Raw genomic sequence first — 12,252 nt, forward strand, 5'->3', positions numbered from 1 at the left:
CATTGAGCGAGCTCCTGCTTCCCGACCCCTTCCACAGTATCAATTAAACTGAGTCACACCCTTCTTCACTTTTATGAGACCAGCAATTGGGGATATCCTACAAGGGTTTGCTTAAGCCACATTTCACTGTAATGAAGTCCAGTTCAAGGCACATAAAGATGGCAGCTTCTTTTAAAATGAATGCAGCCCCTTCAGGAGCTGGACACCATACTCATCGGTTTCTCTTTGCTTTATTGTAATGCTCTTTTAATAGATGACACTGCAGTTCAAGTCCAGTACCACTCTACAGAACAAGGAATACTGTTCACTGAAATTGCTACTCCCATGAACTTCACATAAAACACATTAGGAAAATTAAAGATACAGTACCCCTCATTTGCCAAATTCCTGCTGGCATGAAAACAATAAGCAGCTCTACAAGTTGTCTTTCTAGAACATTTCAGTCCAAAACTGAAGCACGAGTCTGCCTCTTGACTTTTGCTCAAACCCTCTTTGAAAAAAAGGATGTTAAAATTGGATGATGAAAAGGCAAAAGGGATTTTGTAATATTTCTACTGACTGTTAAATTAAATCTCAGACAGGGACACTGCATCTTTAAATAATTTCCTGCATTAGACAACAAAGGAGGTTTCACCTACACTTGTTAAATTATTGCACAGAGTTTTACACCGATAAATACATTATCAACCTGTGGAATGTTACAATGTTCAGAGTGGGAAAAAAAAGCAGCAGCAATATCCTTGAGATTTCTAGAATGAGGGAAGAGTTGGCCAAGCATTTCTTGACATTCAAAATAACTCAGGACTGATTTAAGAGAAAGTGAAACATTTTAAAAACCTAACCCCTTGGGAAGAGGAAGTCCAGTTTCCGGTTTGGGAGCACTCAAGAACTAACATGGTTTGCTCTTTTGCAAATGGCACTTAGCTTGAATGTCCTAAATCTTCTCTCCAATCATGAGGCTACTTCTAGAAATTCAGCCTGCCAATGAGGAAGCTATCAGTTTCAATGAAATGGAGGCCAAATCACAGGGAAGATTAAACTGGATAATGCAATATCAAATAGAAGACATCTCTGATTTATCTCCTTTGTCCCCTCCTTCTCCAGTGTCTTTACAGTGGCTTCCCTCCCCTCCCCCCACAGTGTTAGTGAAAGAAAAGGTGCAGAAGTGAGAGCCCTAGAAACCAAAGTCTTGTTTAACCGCAACACAGGTATAGCATGCACCAATGCTACAGGTTTGCCCACCCTGCCAGTGCATCCCAAATTCAATACTGGGGCACATCTATGAATGAGAAAGCTCAGCAATTCAGTTCCTGGGGCCTGGGACAAGAATGGTTAAGAGTGACAACTGAGAGGGCTTGTTACTACTTCCACGCCTACCCTGACCTTCCCATTTCATTTAATCTGAAAACTGATCGGTGTTCTCAGCGATGATGCTCTCTTAGCCAACTCCTATCCAAGAAACTAGAACCCAAGAAAACAAAAAGATCAAAGAAGAAAATGTCCTGTTTGCCCCATCCCTCACCTTCATGCTAGACTCTGGGTACAGATGGGCCAAAATAAAATCATTTTTATTTGAGCAGTTCTAGAAAAATGGAACTGTATTTACACCTGAACCTAGCAGAAGGCCTAGTTTTACTTTTGCATCTGTATCTCCCAGTACAGTGCTGTTTTTTACCATCCTCAAGCTACGGTCCTAGGATACTTCTATGCCTCCACAACAGCGTAAGATTTCTTTACAGGTGAAAAAAAATGTTCCTTCATTTTCTTCTGTACTGAAAGAACATCGTTTTCACAAAGGTCTACCCAATCAGGCATGTACGGTTTCTAATTTAAAGTGCAGCCTGAAAAACTAGGCTGTGCCAAACAGTTGCAAGTGTGATATAAACAGCCCCTTATTTAGGCAAAGGATGAAATGAAGGTGTACAAGGATGCATGCACATGTAGTGAATTATTACGGAGCATACAGAATGAAATAAAAGCCCATCTTATTAGGGGGGGAAGAAAGGAGGGGGGAAAACCCCTTATATTTGGGGAGGTTGACAAAAGTGACATAACAATCCAAATGCACGCAGGAAGCTGAATCAGCTTCTCATCACTTTAGACAGACAGTTTCAGCAGTCAGGCAACCCAGCCGAACATATGCATTTTGCTTGTCACTACTACTGCAATACTTCACAAAAATTAAATGGTAGTCAAGGACTGGGCAATACCACTTCACATGAATTACATGGCATGGCCTCCAAAGAACATGCATTACAGGTTCAAACTGGGCAGCAGACAAGTGACAAGAGCAGCAGGTCATAGGAGAGTATGCATTAAAATACAAAAATTGTTACGTGTTTAACATGCAATCAAGCCAAGACAACGGTATCTCTGGAACAGGACAAATTTGAATAAAAAAAGTCACCTTTATAAAGAGTCAGGTTGCGAGTGTTCTTGACAATGGTTCTGCAAGAGGTATCAGAGGCCTTAGATTTCCCCTGTTAAAAGGGTCACTGTGCCAATGATACTTCCTCAGTGGGACTCATGGGGCCTTACACTAACCTGGCACAAGCACCCTCTGGATAATGACCTTCACTGCATAAGGTTCTCCAAGAGGACATAATGTCCACATGTCTCTCCGCATATCACTGAAAGGGCACTACAGATGAGAAAAAGCCAATGAGGTAAAGGTCAGGACAGCAGTTTAAAAGCCAGGGCCAGAAAACAGCTGAAAGACTATACAGCTAAGAAAGCCTGTAAGACCTACGCTTCCCTGGACTGTAAATACAGATGTTGCTACCTAGACTACAAACCAAGAAGCCGGTAATACTTTTTGGATAAATCATGATTCGGGAGAGGTGGTGGAGGGCAGAGAGGCCTGGTAAAGACACCTCATTTATAGCCCGCGTCCACTTGAACCTTCTCCATGGTGAAAACTGAAATGCATCAGTATTTGAGAGCTAAAAACTCATCACACCATGAGTCTCATCTGTCGTACAGTCAATATATTTTCTTGGATGCACTCTCAAGGTTTCACAGTTGTTCAGATCAAGAATTTCATGCTATCATTTGAAGTAGACTTTACCAATTGGCACCATGATGTGAAGTTTTCAAGTGGCTTCAAAATATTTAGTCACATTGTATAATATTACAGCACATTAACAATAAAAAAGTAGAGCTATCAGCAATATGGAAATACTCAACATAAGGCACCTTTGCTGTTAAGGGAAATAAGATCTGAATTCTTCTATTTCCGTTTTCCCTATGCAAAAGTTTATGTTTATAGATCATGCAAAACAGCTAAAATGGTTGAAGTTGACACCTGACTCCAGCATTCATATCCTGCTCCATTCTGTAATGCTGACATAAGTAGGGCTCCAACAGCCTCTTCGAAATAGTATCTCTTAAAAGAAACAGAAAGAAGAAAAAAAAAAAAGAAAGGTACTAGGAAATGGTAGGGAGAAGTGACAGAACAATTATAAAATTTATCTAAGTTTAACAAACTGAACTAAAATTTCACTGCTAAATCCATTGCGAAAGTGGGTTGTCTCCGGCTATATAGTTACATTGTGTTCTCACATCTTCCACCCATTTTGTGCTACTGCTCCAGGATTTCTCCAGTTTCCCTGCTGCATTGGCAGTCCAGTGCCATGCAGAAGGGAAAAGGGTTTCAATTTAACAAATATGGCAGGTGAAATTAAGGAAGAAAGCTAGAGAGGCACAGGAAGGCCCCTTCATCATAGTTAAATTAAAAGGAATATACGCCATAACCGTGCATTACACACTTGCATGCATTCTGCACTGTGTAAATGCCTACACGCAAACGCAGGAGTGTAAGTAGTGCCACTTTGAATACCCTTATACAGTCAGGCTGACAAAATGGTGGGTTACATACAAATAATTATCTAGCCCTAGATTTTTCTCATCTATGAATTCTCTCCAAGGAAAAAAAAAGTTTTAAAAAGTTCTCAAACCTTGTAAAGTTTAAAAACACGTTCAATAAAAAGTGTTTTAATGGCCATTTTGAATTGCCAGATTGAATGCAGTCCCAGCAATCCAGAAAGGCATTTCAACTGGCACTTATGCAACTGCAGTTCACTTTTATGAATGTTGGACATCAGTTGAAGATATCTCCTCTCCTTTCCCTGTCTTCTCCACCCCAGATGCTCTCCGAAGTTACGAAGGCTGGATGGGCAGCCCCATGAAACTACACATGCAAATACCGTGCCAAGAAAACGTGCTTGCACCAATTTATTCCTCTGATTTTACTTTAAGTAGGTTGGCATACCCAGCTCCAACAGCACTAGTGTGAAGAGAACAGATCTACTGACATCCTTGACAATGGGAGCGCCATATCTTCATATGAACACGAGAATCAGACACTATTTTTTTTCTAAACTGGAATAGAAGAAAGGAGAATGACAGGGAAGCACAAAGGAACAGGTCAATAGAGAAAACCATGTTAATCCAGTTATGTGTGTGTGGTTTGTTTTTTTTTCCTCCCATCAACCAGCACAGCCTCCCTCCTTAGCCATGTGGCATAAAGCTAGAGTCCTACCAGTTCTGGTTATCCCACCCATCCTCGGTGCCTGAGGACACCTTTTTTGTTTTCTTCGGGGTTTTTTTGGACTTGCTCTCCCCTCCTGCAGTTTCCCAGTTGGTCTCCCAGTTCTCCCAGCTGTCGCTGTTACTGTTCTTGTTGTTGGAAACTGTCCCCGAACCCCAGACATCCCAGCTATCAGAGCTCTTCTTCTCAGTGGAATTGTCCACGTATGTCCAGCTGTCACTGCTTGGAGATTTATGAGCCTTGGGTGGATCTGAGTTGCCAAATGTTTCCCAGAAGCTTTGATCTACACTATTGTTCTGGTAGCCCTCTCCTCCACTGTTCTGATAACTGTCTCTCTCAGCTGGTCTTTTAAGGGAGAAAGGAAAAAAAAAAAAGAGGAAAAAATAATTAGGTTTGGTTCCATTCATTTCAAATGACTCAACTGATTCCTCTGCTTAAGAGTAAACTATCCAACTCCAGCTCCTACAATGCGACCATGTTAAATGAGGTGCGTCTGCTAAAAAAGTGGTCCTCTTGCATTTACATTAGCATTAGCGGTCCTCTTGCATTTACAGGGCTCTGACATTAGCCAGTATGAACAGAGAAAACAATGATGCTGCTGCCCTTTGCTCAAACCAATTTGAAGATGAAAATGAGAAGCAAGGCAGAAGTGCTGGAAGTATTTTTTTTCCTGAAGTCAGATTTAAGCTGTAATTCATAGTGTTAGAAATATTAAATACAATGCATTCAGTACAAATTAAAAAATAATTAGTCATAAGCTATTTTAGTCTTTGTATAACACCCTAAGGTGATGACCAGTTACATTATGAAAGAAAAACTGCACCACGAAAGATGTGGACAGATTGGAAAGAGACCACCAGAGAGCACCAAAATAATAATAATAATCGTAATAATAATGGCCTGGGAAGCATATTTTATAAGGAAAGGCTGAAAGTATTAAGTCTGAGGAAGAGAAGACTGAGAGGGGATTTGATAACAGCCTTCAAATATGGGAAGGGAGATTATAAAGAGGAAGAACGTTCTCTCTGTGGCTGTAGGAGACAGGACTAGGGGCAATGGCCTCAAACTGCAGCAGAAGAAATTTAAGTTAGGGATTATCAAAAATGTTCTGATGTTTTTTAAAAAGAGATTGAGAAGGCAAAGGCCGTACCTTTCAGAATGATCATCTGGTTTGCCAGAAAAGAAAGTGGTGACATCTCGCCATCCTTTACTACCAGCTCCCTGAACCTAGAAAGGAAGCAGCAGTTACTTCACACTCGGTGCTTTGCCTTGTTCATTTGGACTAAGACGATACTTTTGTTATAAGAAAGATTTCTACCAAAATCCACAAAGCATAGGAAAATGTTCTCCTCATTCAGATGAAGATGATGCATTGAAAGTGGCCTCACACAATTCCAGTCACCTACTTCGGAGTCCAACAATAGTTTTAACTGACAATTAAAACTGGATTTATTTTTAGTGAGAAGTACATCTTGCACTTAAACCACTGCATTTTCAGGGCATGCTGCAAAGATAATGCCCATACTGCTTAGCCTTGGACCCCAACTTCATAAGACCAAGTTTATGCCTACACTGTCTGGCCAGAAAAGGAAAATGCTCAGTGTTGGTCACTAGCAGGGCAGCTAGCTACATATTACGGAGTCTATTTACGGCAAAGACCAAAGTTGACAGCTTCACAGAAACTTGGCCAAATGTGTTAAAAATGGTATAATAAAAGGAAAAGAAACTGCCTGTGGCAGTTTATTCAAAGGGAGTTAACTCAAAATCCTTAAGTTACGGAGTCCCAGTCAAAACTATTCAATCCAAATGGAGCTTAATATTGTTCAAGAATGCGTCTGTGGTTCATGTGAAGTAACTTCTAAATCAAGAGTAGCAACAGGACCTGGTTTTGGTCACTGTTATGTCATTCAGACTGCATTGCAGCTCTTCAAACCAGGGTGCAGATTCCAATTTCAGCTATACTGATACAAATCCAGAGTAACTCCTAATGCAGCAAAACCATGTAACCAAGCACATGTGATGCATGGTCCAACTTTGCTCACAGATTACTAATGTGAATATTAACAGGTTTCATAAAGTCATTTCAATTTACAGCTCCCATGGACAGGCCAAAAGTTGCTTTTCCTGAACGCTGCTGTTGAGGGAATCGTCTTCTGTTGTGCTGAGATGAGGATCGCAAACCATGAAATGGCACCAAGAATGGGAACTATTCTCAGATTCGCATAGACTTGTAGAGTCTCAAGGGGGCAAAGTTGTTAGGCCTTAAGCAAAACAGATAAGGGATAAATTCACCTTTTAGCTAAAACAAAAACAAAAACAAAACAAAAACAAAAAAAAACAACTTAGCCCTTCCCTTCCTTTCAAGCAGGAAAAGCTCCTGGCAGTAAACTGACATGGGAAATGGCTTCCAAAGCTGACTTCAGCTGCTCATGGCAGAAGGAACATCACTATCAAAAGGGCTGTTCAAGATATTGAATCAGTTGTAACATTCTGCAAGCCTCTTGTAACCAGCAGCTGTAGGAGCACTTACCCCATAACCAAGCAATGGCAGCAAAATAGGAAGAGATGGGGGGGAAAAAAGGACACACATTAATAACATGAATTGCAGATACTCCATGTAAGCTGTCTCCATATTCTTTTGGCCCACATTTACTGCCAGAATTTTGTTTGCCAATTTGATTGCGAGCCTGCGTCACACACTCAGTGTAATCATTATGAGGATGCTGCTAAGCTCTAATTAATGTGCCTGCAGCTATGCACACTCACCTCTGCATCAAGTGGTCACACTAAAAATGGCATGAGCATCTTTTATCCAGATTTGCTTGTATAAATACAAATAAACAGAGGAAAGGAGAAACCATTTGTAAAATATCTGCTCCTTCTCTCTATGACCTGGGCTTGAGGAAGAATATGGAGACTTGCTTAATATTTGGCCTCCTAATGGTCAGGCAGGCCTTCTCGTACCTTGGTAGCCAACTGAGATACCCCTACGGTGACCTCCTCAAAAAGTTTTCCCTCTTTCACCTAGATGAATCAAAGTGCCTGCAGTTAGTTGTGACACAAAATAACATCAACAGCTGAAAAACAGGACAATTTGTGATAATGGCTGAGAGACACAAGGTAAAAACCAAGCCATGATATATTTGACTTGCTAGACAACATTAAGAAAACAAAATATGAAGGCTACTCTTGAGTATGGGCAATCCTTTGAAGCTAGTAGGAACTTTCCACTGACTTTTGAAAGGGCACTATTATAGGGACCCTGATCATTAAAACCAAAAATCCCAATCAAACTTACTACATCACTGTTTACAAGGAACGCATTTTATTAAAATAAAATAAAATGCAACTCTGGGGAGACTGAAATGAAGGCAGTTATAAAGACAAGGTTGAAAACAGGTATCTTTTCACTATGGCACAAGCCTCCTGGAAACTTTGAAGGGACTGTGAAGCCTTTGCCTTTTGATCATTTGAAGCACGCTGGAACGCGTGTTTTTCACCAGCTGAGACCCTGCAGCCAGCTGAAAACAACAACAAAAAAGCCTACAAGTAACTTGCCAGTTGCATAGGAGCCAGACCACTGCTACCTGCTGTCAGTTAGGTACTCGCAAAGCTAGAATCAGAAACGAATTCTACCCAGAGGCAGTTTTGCACTATTTACCCTACCTGGTGTGCAACACTGGTCAGCAGAGTAACCCTCCAAAATACAGAGGATATTAAGTTACAGGAAGATGCAGAACTATGGGCAAAGCACCCTAAGATAAAACAGTACATTGGCTGCATTGTACAACTAGGATAATTGTATCTGTAAAGAATCTACCATGTCTGGCAAAACAAAAATTGTGATTAGACGATAAATTTATCTCAACAGAGATTCTACTCTAAAAAAAAAAAAAAGATCCAGGATAACAGAGTGGAAAACTCATTAAAATGCTCTTCTGTGATTCAAAACACTCCACTAAAGGCAAGTCAATTGGATGAACGTGTGATAAAAGAGTAATGACTCTCCTGGGTGACACTACACTTTTCATTAGACATGAACCCACATCCTACAGGGCTAATGATATACACCCCCCCCTTGCCTCCACCCCACCCCCAGAAACAAAAATTACTATTTCCTTCTTTTTTACCAAAACAAGTAAATTTAGGAAAAGATTTATAGGTAATTAGGTCTCTTTCTGAAACAGTTATGATCTAAATTATTAATGTTTTGGAACAGCTTTAAAATATTTAAGAGTACAGGAAAAATGCATGTCAAAAGGGGGGAAAAAAGATTTAAACAAAATGTAAAACAGGAACAAGGAAGACGACAACATTTGACACACCATAAACTATGACTTAAATAGGAAAAAAGAACCTGCCACCACCATTTGCTCCATGTGGCTGCTTATTCTATTTTATTTGCCAGTTACTGCTCAGGATTCACTTAGATTCACCCATATCACTTTGTCTAAAAAGCAAATAGCTAGACATGGGAGAAGACAGACTCCCCCCGCCCCACACACACCTCTTGCTTTTGATCATTTAAGCTGATATTCTGACTTCCTAGAAACAGTATAGCATAAATTCGGTAGTGACACCAACTGGTAATGCTTTCCAAATAAAATGTCTCAATAGGCTAGTGACAGAGTATCTAAAAAATTAATACCCTCTTGTAATTTTTACTTTGGTTTCTATTAACAGCTGTCTTCACTCAGCCTGAAAGTGTATTATCACTAATTTACACTGATCCTTATGTAAATGTGGGTGCTCTGGTAGGGTTTAAAGGTGCTTATTTGAATGGAGAAAAAGCTGGCAGTAAAAAAGGTGAGCATTAAGAAAGAGAGCCCTCACAAGGGTAGTATTCATTAATTAAAACACTGGCTATCATTAACATTTCCAGACCGTTAAAGAACACCATAGGGCTCTCCATACCTGGAAGGAAGATGGCAAGAACAGGACATCTCATAGGGGTGAAAGAATAAAAGGAACAGCAAATGGGTATTTCCCTGAATTGCTTATACAGAGAATCATAGATGTTAGGGGCTGGAAGGGACCTTACAAGAGCATCAGGTCCAGCCCCCCCTGCGATGAAGTATTTGCCCTGATTTTTTTCTTGTGCAGGGGCAAAAATGCAAACATTTCTTTGGTAATATTATTAATACCGAAGTATTTGAAGTTTTCCCTTTGTTGCTATGCCAGTGTATCAATAATAAATGATGTGCTGACAACCTATCCATGTGGCAGGAGGAAACAGAATCACTTCCTAGGTCATGTAATCACACTGCATAATTGACTAGTTTCCAAAGTTACCTTTTCTTGTGCAGGTTTGAGAACATTTTCATTTAATGTCTGACCTAACTCTGATGCCTATTTAAAAGCAAAACAAAAAACAAAGTCAGTTATACTTTCTTTCATAAAATACAGCCAACATTCTCCGAGAAACTAGCCTGCAAAAATCTCAACAAGGACAGAAAAGCCTTAAGCTTTGCCTCAGACAAGCAACAGAGTGAGCTGAAAGCACACAAAATGCAATGCTACAAAAAATGTCATAGGAAATAAAAACAACCCCCCCCAAAAAATAATAAACCCCAGATATGCAAGACAGTAAGGCTGTAAAAGCTCCCAGAGCTCAAGAAAGGTCCATCTTTGATCGAGCGACAGAAGCAAGCACCACCTCTCAACCAGCAACAGCCCAGAGGATAGCCCCATTGCTAAGCCCTGAGCCTTCACGCATAGTGGGAGAAAAACGGTACTCGACTCTTATGTTCCTGCGAATGGTAGGCCTTTTCAGCAGGAAAGGATGGTCATTCTTTCACAAGGAAATAGTCCTTCCTGTGACACAGGTAACATTAACTGTTAATAATCGTAATAACCAATTCCACTTCCAAGCAACATACTGGAGTCAAACCTGTCAGAGGATGATTATACTTATGTCTGGCTTCAGGTGTTTGCTAAGGCATGCAAGCATTCCAGGAAAATAATAAAGTTAAATCTAGGGTAGAAGCATAAGGCTTCTATGTTTTAGAGAGGATGTTTAAACTAATGTAAATCCAGGGATTTAGAGCGAGGAAGTTGCAACATGAGTCTAGCAGAAGGATAATATTAAAAGGACAGCATGACTTGAAACCATAAAAACTCATTCCTTTCCTCACTCTGAAATACTGTTTTTTTCCCCACCCCAACAACATTGGTTTTTCCTTTTGGGTGACATCTTCTTTATTGATGATTCGTTTCTGAAGTGTGACTCATGTCCTAGGCTGCCACCACTTCTCTTTATAAATAATTTTTTTGGGGAAAAAATTCAATGCAAAAAAATCTCTAAAAAATTGCGTGGGCTTTTCAAAGGGGCAGGTTGCAGCTTATTAACCTGGACCTTGTCTTCGCTTACTTTAATGTCTTGTCATAGAAAGAGATAACTAGCCAGGATTAGCAACTAAAGGATGTCAAACAATGCTTGAAACACTGCACGTATCAGCAAGGAAGTCTTACCTAACTTCTGTAGGCAGAACTGCACAATTTAGCTGATGGATACTGAAAAGGGAGAATGGGTGGGGATTTGTCATCTTTTGAAACACTGAGTAGGAGACAGGATACCAAACTTTATAATCGCTCTTTAAAAGCAGTGCAATTCAACACAGCACACCCTAGGTTCCTACTAATGAGGCCTTCCATGGGGCATTTCTTATTGTGTTCAGTCTTCAAATGACACTCCAGCCTAATTCTGTGTATATATCATTCCTGAATAAAACATGCAAATGGAGCCCCTGACAACCAGCGCTTACAGAAAGCATGGCCTGGAGTACAGAAGGTTTTCTAACACATCCAGGGCTGCATACTCATCCTTTTCTTAATTAACCCAATTTATTTAAAAAAAAAGACATTGCAGTAAAATGCACATCACTTTTAGGGTTTTTTTCTTTTTTTCTTTTTAAAAAAAAGAAGACTTGATTTAAACAAAATGAAAATAAAAAGATAGCTCAAGAGCAAATGCACATATTCAGCACAAACAGTGACAAAGCGCCCATGCACGACAATATATGTGAGGGCTTTACCGGCTCTGGCTGCTGCTTGTAGCCCCAAAACTTTACCCAGACAGCACAAGAGAAAGAGAGCAAGGAAGGTAGAAGAAGCAGCTTTTAGCAAAAAATCAGAAGCATTTTTTCAGGCAAGTTAAATAGCATGATCCTTAACCAACTCCAGCCTCTACTGACAAGCCAAAAACCAAGTCGAAATTTGTTTGGTCAATGGACACTAAATGATCACAAAACGCATCACATCCAAGCTGTCAAGCAGGTGGTAAATTTGTATTGCAAAGTAAAAGATCCAGTTTCTAATTAGTGAATTGAGCTACCGATAAGTGACTCAGACACTGGAGGACAATGCTTATAAGGAACTTGTCAGTAGATCTGATTAACTTCTACATTTTCATGGGATATTTAAAAATAGCACGCTAGTACTAATAGCCTTATGTAAAAAAAAAAAAATTCTGAAGGGAAACTCAATTTCTGCTGGATGGTTTGGTAGAAGGAGACCAGTATTACATTAAAATTCCTGCATTCAAGCCAAGCAAGCATCTTCAACCTGGGTATTAGTTAACAGCCTTGAAGTCCTGCCAAGTGACATTTTTCTTAATCCTTCAATACATGTATAATTTCTGTAATGTACAACAGTGACATCCTAGTGTCTACAACTCCCTTTTGAACACCAAACTGCCTCCTGGT

The 12,252-nt window shown here is 40.0% G+C and overlaps 1 protein-coding gene across 6 annotated transcripts in view; it reads right to left on the bottom strand.

Moving 5' to 3' along the window:
- Positions 1 to 214: 214 nt before the first annotated feature.
- ARFGAP1 (ADP ribosylation factor GTPase activating protein 1) overlaps positions 215 to 12,252 on the bottom strand; it is a 37,594-nt gene continuing 25,556 nt past the window's right edge. The window contains exons 10-14 of one of the 6 annotated variants that reach the window (XM_019510110.1): positions 11,584 to 11,613; positions 9,842 to 9,898; positions 7,514 to 7,573; positions 5,700 to 5,776; positions 215 to 4,894 (exon numbers count right to left, since the gene is read on the bottom strand). In XM_019510110.1, coding sequence (XP_019365655.1) covers positions 4,537 to 4,894; positions 5,700 to 5,776; positions 7,514 to 7,573; positions 9,842 to 9,898; positions 11,584 to 11,613 — 582 coding nt within the window. In that variant the 3' untranslated portion in view covers positions 215 to 4,536. The remainder of the gene's footprint in view (positions 4,895 to 5,699; positions 5,777 to 7,513; positions 7,574 to 9,841; positions 9,899 to 11,583; positions 11,614 to 12,252) is intronic. The other 5 variants (XM_019510111.1, XM_019510112.1, XM_019510113.1 and 2 more) reach the window with 5 other exon arrangements.

Source organism: Gavialis gangeticus, unplaced genomic scaffold, assembly GCF_001723915.1.
Source record: "Gavialis gangeticus isolate Ggan-Ray unplaced genomic scaffold, GavGan_comp1, whole genome shotgun sequence".
NCBI classification, from domain to species: Eukaryota; Metazoa; Chordata; order Crocodylia; family Gavialidae; genus Gavialis; species Gavialis gangeticus.